This window comes from Anopheles coluzzii, chromosome X (assembly GCF_943734685.1).
Source record: "Anopheles coluzzii chromosome X, AcolN3, whole genome shotgun sequence".
NCBI lineage: Eukaryota > Metazoa > Arthropoda > Insecta > Diptera > Culicidae > Anopheles > Anopheles coluzzii.
Window position 1 is genome coordinate 20,984,024 of NC_064669.1, and position 11,440 is coordinate 20,995,463.

General features: G+C 45.4%; 1 protein-coding gene across 1 annotated transcript; it reads left to right on the forward strand.

Moving 5' to 3' along the window:
- Positions 1–1,415: 1,415 nt before the first annotated feature.
- LOC120958782 (uncharacterized) lies at positions 1,416–8,203 on the forward strand. The gene is made up of 2 exons (XM_049606327.1): positions 1,416–1,989; positions 2,076–8,203. Exon 2 carries the CDS (start codon positions 2,934–2,936, stop codon positions 7,905–7,907), a length of 4,974 nt encoding a protein of 1,657 aa, XP_049462284.1. The 5' UTR covers positions 1,416–1,989; positions 2,076–2,933; the 3' UTR covers positions 7,908–8,203.
- Positions 8,204–11,440: the final 3,237 nt, after the last annotated feature.

Here is an 11,440-nt window from a genome sequence, read left to right on the forward strand (position 1 = left end):
CTGCTTCGTTTTTGCTGCCCTTCTTGTGGATGGGTGTTAGCCAAGAGACCTTCCACAGTGATGGAAAGGTTCCTGTGCGCAGAGATTCGTTAAAAATCTTAGTTAAAACAGGAGCTACCGATACGGCACAACGCTTGAGAATTGTCGCTGGGATACCATCTGGCCCCTCGGAGTATGACGACTTTAGACGCTCGATTTTTTGGGTAACCAGGGTCTCGGTGACGATAGGTAGCGTGACATGAATTGCATCTGCCGGAGTGTTCACGAGCGCGGAAGCAACAGCCTCCGGAGGTGTGATGTTAGAGATGAAGCTATCCTCGAAACGCGTGGCGAACAGTTCACAAATATCTAATGGCGAGTGTGCACAATTATCCTTATACCGAATAGTCCCGGGGAGGCCAGTTGACTTGCGCATGTTGTCGGCAAAGCTCCAAAAGCGGCGAGGGTACTTTCGCAAGCTTCGTTCAGTCTGGCGTATATATCGACGATAGCAGACTCTATTATAACGTCGATAAAGTGCATGAGCACCATTGTAGTAAAGCCGACACGGTGTGGATCGATTAGCGCGTAAATTGTCATAAGCGGCTCGCTTTGCTTTTTTTAGGGCATGTAATGTGCGGTCACCCCACGGCGGTCCGCGATGGGGCTTTTTAATAGGAGCACATTCACGCAATGCGGCCCGCATAAACTCTGAGAAATCGTTCGTGGCATGGTCAATGGATGTATAGTTTGAGCATTCAAAGGATTGGTTGAAGGAGCATATCAGTCTCTTGAGTTTAGTAAGGTCAGCACGTGCGTAATTGAGCTTTATTTCCGTAACAGTGGTAGCGTGATTCATAGACGATGCTGTGATTTCCAAATCAAATTCGAGCGGTGGGTGATAGCAGTCTATTGGCAGCAGCGGGTGCTCGCTGACGCGTATGAGCGAAGAAGTTGCTGCACTTGACCAATTCCCGTATGCAAGGTCTAAGATGCGCCCCATAGAGTTAGTGTTGTTATTAAGTTGGTAAAGCGCATTCTGGTGCAGTCCATCGACGAATTGGGCGCTACGAACTGAACTAGTATGAGGTTCAAAAAACACAAAAGGGGTTTCATGATTCGATTGCGCAGGCGACCAGGAAAGAGCGGGTTGGTTAAAGTCTCCCACGAGCACGAATCTGTCGTTTGGACCTAGTGTGTCGCAAATGCTGTTGACGGTGTCCAGTAATGCATTTATTTTTCCTTCGTCCGTGCTATGGTTGGGAGGAAGGTAGGCAGCAGCAATGAATAATCGGTACGTCGGGAGCTGAATGCAGATGCAAGCGATTTCAAGTGTTTGCGCAAGCACTGGAAGCGCATGAGAGCGGAGAGCGGAACTCACCGCAATTAGTACTCCACCGCCTCGAGATAGAGAGCTGTTTGCGGCATTTCTATCGCAACGATACACACAGTGCGCATCGCCAAATAGGAGAGCTGTGGGAAGGCTGGGATCGAGCCAAGTCTCAGTGAGTACCACAACATCATAGTCCGCTTCTAACACAGTTAAACGGAACTCATCAGCTTTGGATCGTAAACCTCGCACATTCTGATAGTATACAGTTATAGACGTGGAACGGACATTGAGTGGTATGCGTGTGTAAGTTGGTGCAAGGTCATCGGTGAGAGATCGTGTCGTTGACGTGTTGTTATTTCGTGTAAACAAATGACTAGTCAGATTCAGTTGCACAGTGCCTTTTGAGGAAACAGTTGTGTGATTATTACTTAAGAAAAAAGTGTTGAATAGTAGTTTGGTGCATCTTAACGGTGTTTGGTGTGGCTGTAGTTGTTTTTGGTGGAGCAGGCGATATTAAGGTACAATTCATATCGGGTGATAATTGTACAGGGTGCATCGGGCTATGTCGAACAGGTATAGGTGTGTTTGTGTTGGTAAGATCAGGACGATGGTGAGACGGCCTTTGCGGGAGTGAGATAAACTCACGCACACCGAGCCCGACCGGCCAAGATCCTGCGGTAAGTGCTTTATCTCGAAGAGCAGCGATAATTCTAACCTTAAAAGTTAGTGAACTAACTGAGCTAATGGTTGTTCCCGCTTCCAGCAAACTAAAAGCGATGACGTCCGTGGTGTCCAACTGTGATTTTACCATCGACACTACCTGGTCAACAGTGACGGTTTTGGCTAACCTAGATAGATGTAGCCACATATAGTTTGTTCTTGGTAGTTGTGACACGGTTGGGATCGACGTGGTGGTGGTATCGGTTCCTGTTATTATTGGTGTTAACGCTAGGGTTATCACACAGCAGACTGTGTGATAACAACACAGCAGTCAGAGCGCGGTATGAGCATACGCGTTATATGGATTTGAGGTGGGCGGTGCAAACTCACGAACAAGAGCGCGGACTTATCACTGGAGAGAGGCCGCGTGTTTTTTGACAGATAAGCCATAGAGATAGCGAAGAAAACAAGTGAATAAATAAACGAGAATATAAAAACAGAGTAAGACATACATTTAGTTTACAGTTTTATTTCATACACCAGAAATTCCGAATGCAGTATCCTGCGCAATCATTGGTCCTTCGAACCGGATTTCTGGACATAAAAAAAAAAAACTGTAAAATTTTGTGTATCGAGGTTCTTAACCTCAATCACGCGTTGCGTAAGTGAAGTGAAACACATGCTTCTAATACACTCTGTATTGTAGAAAAAGAAAAAAAAAAGTCTGCTGAATATTTGCTGGTTGGTGAGATGGCTACAGAAACGAAGAAAACCCAAGCGACGATTGTGACGCTGCGATCCCGAGCCCAGATGCGAGCAACAGAAGAGTTTATTAACGGGTTCAACGAGGAGAAGGCGAATCAACTGGCAGAGAGGTTATCCAATTTGGAAGCAGTTTGGAAGGCGTATGAAGCGGCTCAGTTGAAGCTGGAATCGTACGAGGAAGATGATAAGCTGCTGAATGAATTGTTCGACGCACGGAACGCGTTTTATGACAGGTATTGTTCAGCTAAAGGTTTTTTTAACGTCACGTAAAACCATGGCAGTCTCTGATCTGGATGTCACGGATACGGGGAAAGGCACAAATCTGGCTAATTTACGTCTACCTAAGCTGGATCTGCCTACTTTCGATGGTAACACGACGGATTGGCTCAGTTTTAAGGATCGATTTGTGTCCATGATCGATGAGGCAGAGGACATGCCTTCCGTAATGAAGCTGCAGTACTTGTTGTCAGTGCTAAAGGGTGAAGTGTCAAAACGTTTCCAGCATGTGCAGCTTACAGCCGACAATTACAGCATAACATGGCAAGCGCTATTAGATAGGTATGATAACAAACGGGCACTAAAGCGTGAATATTTTAAGGCCCTGCATGCCATTCTGCCGATGAAGGGCGAGTCGACTGAAGAGTTACGCCGGGTTTTCGATGAATTTACTAGGCTGGCCCAAGGAATGAGTGCGTTGAAAGAGCCCATAGGACAATGGGATACACCGCTGTGCAATCTGTTGTTTTATAAGTTGGATGGTAGAACCTTATTGGCTTGGGAAGAGTATACTAGTAAGGATCAGGAAGATTTGTATACCAAGTTGCAAGAGTTTTTACAAAGACGGCTGAGAATCCTTAGTGCAACAGTTCAATCGACCTATGAAGTATCAAGATCGAGTGTGGGAAAGGTAGCCGGCGTGAAGCAGCATAAGGGTATTGTGTGTGTTAGCACCGTGCCACCCGCTATCCTCCGCTGTTATGCATGTGCACAACAACACTACTTACATCAATGTGAAATGTTTAAAGGAATGCAAGTAGCTCAACGTGAGGAGGTTATCACATCGAATAAGCTGTGTCGGAATTGTTTTCGAGTTGGACATATAGCCCTGCGATGTAATTCGAAATTTAAATGCCACAAGTGTCATCAGCGCCACCACACACTCTTACATGTCGATCCGATTGTGCAAAATCCATCTCCAGATAACATTGTGGTTGCAAATACTGCCGCATCGGGAAATACTATTGTTTTACTACAAACCGCGTTGGTACAGGTGATAGATGATAATGGAAGAATGTTTGATGCAAGAGCATTGTTGGACTCTGGTTCGATGTCCAATTTCATCTCGACGGCTCTTGCAAATCGTTTAACTAATCGCAAATGTTCTGCTAGCGTATCTATTTTAGGTATTGGCCAACGAGAAAATCATATTCATGAAGCAGTAGATGTGATCGTGGCATCCAAGACGCAGCAATTCAGCACAAAGCTAAATTTTCTCATTTTAGATTCACCTACCGCACAGCTTCCCACTATGGAGGTGAATACAAATGAATGGAAGATTGAAGGATTAGTACTAGCCGATCCATTCTTTTACAAGCCAGGCCAGATTGATCTACTTATCGGTGGAGAAGCATTCTGGGCCATTCACATGAACGAACGAATCGGTGTTGGGTCTGATAAGCCAGTATTTGTGAATACTAAGTTTGGATGGACAGTTGCTGGATCGACTTCAGCAACAAGCCAGAATCGTCACGTGTCAACAAATGCAGTTGTGCGTCAGGACACGTTAGAATCGACCATCCGGCGATTCTGGGAAATAGATGCTTTACCATCCTCATCCTCGGCTTCAGACGAAGATCCATGCGAGACATTCTTCTCCGAAACTACTTCTCGCAACAACGAAGGAAGATTAGTTGTCAGATTGCCGAAAGTAAAAACATCAAGAATCAGTCTAGGGGAGTCCAAAAGTATAGCACAAAGAAGATTCTTCAACACCGAACGTAGACTACAGAAGAATCCTGAAGTATACGAGCAATATCGAATGTTCCTAAAGCAATACGAAGAGTTGGGACACATGGAATTACTTGCAGAGCCTGTAGATGATAGTATGGTCCATTGTTACTTACCGCATCATCCAGTGTTGAAGGAGTCCAGTTCAACGACGAAAGTAAGAGTAGTTTTTGACGCGTCGTGTAAAACTACATCAGGGTACTCCTTAAATGATGCGCTTCAAGTTGGTCCAACTGTTCAAGTAGATCTTTTCTCGCTGATTGTTCATTTCCGGACTCATCGAATCGCTATTAGTGCAGATGTCGAAAAAATGTATCGACAGGTTATGGTACATGTTGATGATCAGCCATTACAGAGAATTGTATGGCGTCCAAGTGCTGCAGAAGAGCTTAGAAGCTACCAATTAAAGACTGTTACTTATGGAACAGCTTCTGCTCCATTTCTAGCAACCCGAGCTTTAAAGCAAATTGCCCTCAATGCAGCTGATAAATACTCAATCGAAGCACACGCCATCACGAACAATTTCTATGTCGACGACTTTCTATCTGGTGCTAATGATGAGGAGTCTGCTGCTACGTTGCAGAAAAACGTATCCAACTTATTACAGCAGTATGGGTTTGTTCTAAGAAAGTGGGCATCGAACTCGAAACGCGTCCTAGACGATATCGCAGATGAAGATTTAGCAACCCCACGTTGTCACAATCTAGGAACTGATCCTGCTATCACTACTCTGGGACTTGTATGGTTCCCTGGAAGCGATAATTTCAGCTACAATTTCAAGAATGTCGCATTGCCTCCAACTATTACCAAACGCACACTTCTATCAGCTGTTGCTAAAATATTTGACCCTCTGGGGCTGGTTGGACCTGTTGTGTGTAAGGCAAAATTACTAATGCAACAGGCTTGGACATCTATCGACCCAATTACTGGTAAACCTATTGATTGGGATGTTAATCTTCCAACAAAACTGCAACATGCTTGGAAGGCCTTTCAACAAACGATTCATATTGTGGAGAATTTAAACATTCCACGCTACGTTTTTGGGAATGCAGGTTTAGACAAATGCGAATTTCATATATTTGGCGATGCCTCCGAAAAGGCTTACGGTTCCTGTTGCTACATACGTGCTCCTTCAGAGTCAGGGGTTTCAATTCATCTACTAGTGGCAAAGTCTAAATTGGCTCCTGTTAAAACTCATCATTCCATTGCCAAGCTTGAATTGTGTGCTGCATTATTGAGTGTGCAACTTTATGACAAAATATCGACTGCATTAAGATTCAATCCTACGAAGATTATATTTTGGAGCGATTCTACCACAGTTTTGCATTGGTTAAACGCATCACCATGTCGATGGAAGACATTCGTAGCAAATCGTACTACACAAATATTAGACGCTACGAACATTAACCAATGGAAACATATAGCGGGGATTGATAATCCAGCAGATTATATCTCCCGAGGTTTAGATCCAACGGATCTATTAGACGCAGAGAGATGGTGGTTTGGACCATCATGGCTTTCTTTACCAGAAGATCAATGGCCAGTAGGTCATTTCACTCCTTGCGAGAATGCCGACATACTAGAAGAACGTCGTAATACAACCATGTTGGCATTAGCAGCCGTTGCAGCAACATTCTCTGATGAATTATTTGCCAAATATTCATCATATACTAAGCTTCGACGCGTTTTTGCATACTGTTGCCGGTTGCTAGTTAAAACGAAACATCGTAAAGGAGCGAAGGTCTGTGTAGAATTTCCTGAAGATACTAATCCCAAATGGTTATCGACAGCGGAATTACATCTCGCAGAAGTAAACTTATGTTTATTACATCAACAACAAATGTTCCCAGACGAACTACATGCTTTGACGAATGGAAGCTATATCTCACGATCATCGCAGTTGAGGTGGGTTAACCCAGTATTAGGAAAAGATGGATTAATTCGGGTCGGCGGACGACTTAATTTAGCAAACCTTCCATTGTGCACAAAAAACCCAATCGTGTTGTCAGCGAAACATCGATTGACGGTTATGCTGGTTGAAGCCTGTCACAAAAGGCAACTACATGCGGGCCCACAACAAATGCTCGCCTCGTTAAGACAACGGTTCTGGATCATAGGTGCAAGAAATTTGATTCGATCGGTGTATCATCGATGCGTTACATGCTTTAAGAAACATCCAACATTTATTACTCAGACCATTGCCGACCTACCCAGCAGCAGAGTGGTTCCAGCGCCTCCGTTTTCAATTTCAGGAGTGGACTACTGTGGACCCTTTTATGTAAAATTTGGAACACGGAAGACAATACCACGGAAGGTATACTTATCAATCTTTGTCTGTTTTGCGACGCGAGCAGTACATATCGAAGTAGTTAGTGATTTAACTACCCAAGCCTTTATTGCCGCGCTACAGAGATTCATCTCACGTCGTGGAAGGGTCAAGGAGCTACATTCAGACAACGGCACAGCATTTAAGGGTGCAGCAAATCTTCTCCATCAACTCTATGTACAATTGAAAACCGATCCCAAATCGCGAGAGATTATTTTCAACTGGTGTGCTGTGAACGAGATAACATGGAAGTTCATTCCACCGCGAGCTCCTCATTTTGGTGGGCTTTGGGAAGCCGCGGTAAAATCAGCAAAGCAACATCTACTTAAGGAGTTAGGATCGTCAACACTGCTTTACGATGACTTCTTGACGCTATGTGCACGTGTGGAAATGTGCCTCAATTCGCGACCACTCACTCCTATCCCCAATTCACCTGATGATCTCGACGTTTTAACTCCGGGCCATTTCATCACTGGATCTAACTTTCAAATGGTGCCCGAGGTAGACGTCAAGCACATTCCGGACAATCGCTTAACACACTGGGGGCATACGCAAAAGCTAATGCAATCAATTTGGGCAAGATGGTACCCAGAGTACCTCCAGCAACTTCAAGCCAGAGCTACAAAGGTATGTAAACCACCAGTTAAGATAGAGATAGGACGAGTCGTAATTCTAAAGGAAGATCATGTTCCACCGGGCCAATGGCCACTTGCAAAGATAGTAGCGCTTCACCCAGGCAAGGACAATATAGTGCGAGTTGTTTCATTAAAAACGCCAGACGGAAAAACAATTACTCGCCCAGTCGTCAGGATAGCATTACTCCCTATAAATGAGTAGTATTAAAATAACATTGTTATTTCAAGGTAGCCGGGATGTTAACGCTAGGGTTATCACACAGCAGACTGTGTGATAACAACACAGCAGTCAGAGCGCGGTATGAGCATACGCGTTATATGGATTTGAGGTGGGCGGTGCAAACTCACGAACAAGAGCGCGGACTTATCACTGGAGAGAGGCCGCGTGTTTTTTGACAGATAAGCCATAGAGATAGCGAAGAAAACAAGTGAATAAATAAACGAGAATATAAAAACAGAGTAAGACATACATTTAGTTTACAGTTTTATTTCATACACCAGAAATTCCGAATGCAGTATCCTGCGCAATCAATTGGTGGTAGTGAAGGGCGATTTCTTTGGTGAGTATTGTCGGTGTCTGTATTTACAGGGTATAGTGGAGCATTGTCAACAACAATGGCTTCCGTGGATGCAACAACGTCACGGAACAACCTTCTACGCTTTCCACTCGGGAGGGCATCTGGGGGCGGTACGTTGAAGTGTTCGCTAGGAGCTTGGTGAGCCGCGGCAAAACTGGCAAAGCCCTCACGGATTTCGTGCATCACAGGCGGGACTAAAGCAGCTTTCATCACCTCGACAGCGGCAGTAAGAGCCGCCTGGAAGCCGACCTGCATACCCGTTGTTTTGACTGCTTTACTATGTGGGTTGCCAAGAGCATTCGAACACCCTACACAGCTCCAATGAAGAGATGCCGTCCGTTTTACCTCTTCGATCACAGTGAAAGGTAATTTAGTGCACGCTGAGTGATATACAGCATCACAGAACGAGCACATAATACCACACTCAAGCGATTCAAGTGGCACAGAGCAGTCACAACAAACTCCCTCCATTTTAGTTGCCGTTGCAGATAGATGCCACAGGACTCAGGAACAAACGCAGGAAATACAGCAAAGTCAGGAATGGTTGTGACGAACGATTGAAGGCAGGACTACCAGGGACAGCTTAAGTCACAGCTAAGCGGCAGTTTGACGAAAATAAGGCCGAAACGACAAAATAATTCACGGATTTACGCGGAGCACAGTGAGAAAACACACTCTGTCGTCAGCTGTCAACTGATGCACCGGTCACTTGATGCACCGGAATCAATCACCCATGGTTTAGAATTATCCGAAACCTGCCGCAAGCTGCAGCCAAGAGCAAACGATACGTTTTCACTTAACCTACTTTGTGGCTTACCTCGTGGCTTTGAGCTGCCTTCCGTTGACCCTTTCAGCTGCGGGCAGTTCGTCTTCTTGTGACCTGCTACGTTGCAATGGTAACAAACGAGAGGCTTCTTCTTCCCCCGTTTTTCGCTGTCGACTTTTAGAACAGCGTTCTGGCTCGAATCCTGATGTTTCTGCACTTCATCCAGCAGTTTTCTCTTCACCAATTCGATCGTAAGGTCCGCATCAGCGCGGATCTCCAGGGCGGTGGTAAGAGTGTCGAACGAGCTCGGCAAGCTCCTCAGGATCATCGCGACCCGGAGGTTTTCGGCCAATTCCTGTCCTGCATTCGCCAGCTGCTCGAACAGCTCCTCCATCGTAAAAAGGTGCTCCCCCATATCATCGCCTTCCTCGAACCGCTTGTCACATACGCGCTTCAACAGCGACACTTTTGAGGTTAGTGTTGACTTTCTGTGATGATTCTGCAGCGACAGCTACGCTTCTCGTGCTGTAGTGGAGTTCCGGATCAACCCGTGTTGATTACAGTATCGGACAGAAAGGTTTGGTTTTTTAACGCACCGTGCACCCGTTGGGCCAAGTTTATGTGTGGTTTGTATGTGCTTGTGTTTGTGTGTGTGTGTGTATGTGTGTGTATGTGTGTTTGTGTGTGTGTATGTGTGTGTGTGTGTGTGTGTGTGTGTGTGTGTGTGTGTATGTGTGTGTGCATGTGTGTGTGTGTGTGGATGTATGTTTGAATGTGTATTGATGTGTGTGTTTGTTTCACAAGTAGGTCGTTTCGGATAGATTTGTAAGTAGTTTTTTTTGTGTTTTGGGTTAGGTTTTTGGTGTGATAAGCAGGACCACCGCCCTCGCGATCAGTGTGTTTTCGATATATTAACAATGTTACGGTCTTCTTTCGCCGTGGTCTTCTGAGGACGTCCGGTTGACTTGCGCGTTTCGGTTGTCCAAGCGCGTTTCAGTTGTCTAAGCACGTTTCGGTTGTCCGAAGCGCGTTTGCCACAAAAGTGCGCGATCGTTCCATTACGAACTCGATCCTTTTGCGCTTAATGCCAGCAGCAGCCATTCGCTTTTACATATGGCGCTGATGATCGGTACAACGTTTACCTCGACCCATTGTTACTAACATTGCTTGCTTGGACCGTCAAGAACGCGCTGGTTAAAACCTTGGACACGGCTGATCCCGTGCTCTGCCTGCGTTCTACTTCTATACGCGATGAATTACATCGTTTTGGAGCAGCGAAAACATCGCATGGATAAAAACTATCAACGAGTACGCGAGTAAGCGTCTTCCCTTCAAAATCGAGAAAAGAATACTGCCGCGCTCATGAAACAAAACGCCCATTGAAAAGAACAACTGCGCGCCAGCTCAATGCACGCACAAAGTTTACCATTCGCACACATCGTGCAACGCAGAGATGCACGAAGGCCTTTCAATGGCGTGCACTGGAGAAACACCTGTGAGGGAATGCCGAGTTCATTGCTATTGTGCGCGTGTCCATTTCGCACCGGTGTCGCATTCACATTCATGAAACAGCACACCTGCGTTTTCGTCCGAGGAACAAGCGCTGCTGTCGATGCAAACTTTAGTTTTTATCCAAGTGCAAACGCACAATGTTTCACATGATAACACACATAATAAGAATAATTTCAACGCAATATGACATCATGGCAAGCTATGTTTTTCAGACACAAACCCGCGCACTTGCAAATACACATTAAAAAGCACACTCTCTTTCTACTACTACACACACACACACATACACACACACACACACACACACACACACACACACACACACACACACACACACACACACACACACACACACACACACATACACACACACAAACACAAGTAACGTGGCAAAACAAGTGCACGGTGCATTGAAAAAAAAGGGTCCTATCTTAATGTCCGATACTGTATCATCAATCAGCAGCCCGATGGTCGCACGGGTCTTGGCCACACCAGTATCCCATGTCGCTTGGTCTACGTTTGCGGGCTTTACTCCCGGCTCAACGTGGTGCCAAAGTTCTTCCCGTACAAGCAGCAACTCAACCTTGAAACGCCAACTGCTGTAGTTGTTGTTGTTGAGCTTTGCCATACTGAACCGATTACCGTCCATCTTTCGCTCGCACGATTTATCAAAACCTTTTTCTCTATTCCAATGTTGCCTCTTATGGCCCTGGGCCCATAACCTGTTAGAGATTTGCAGTGCCGTAAGGAATTTAGGAATAGACAGAAGCACGTGTGGTTCGGTTGAAGTAATGATGAAGAAGAAGGTTTATTTGACACACACTGGTCGGAGTTCATATAGCAGAGGTGTGTAGTTCGGACAAGGGTAATTCAGATTTT

Bases quoted from the DNA above. Each gene is read 5' to 3' on its own strand.
- LOC120958782 (XM_049606327.1), top strand. From the start codon at position 2,934: ATGAATTGTTCGACGCACGGAACGCGTTTTATGACAGGTATTGTTCAG.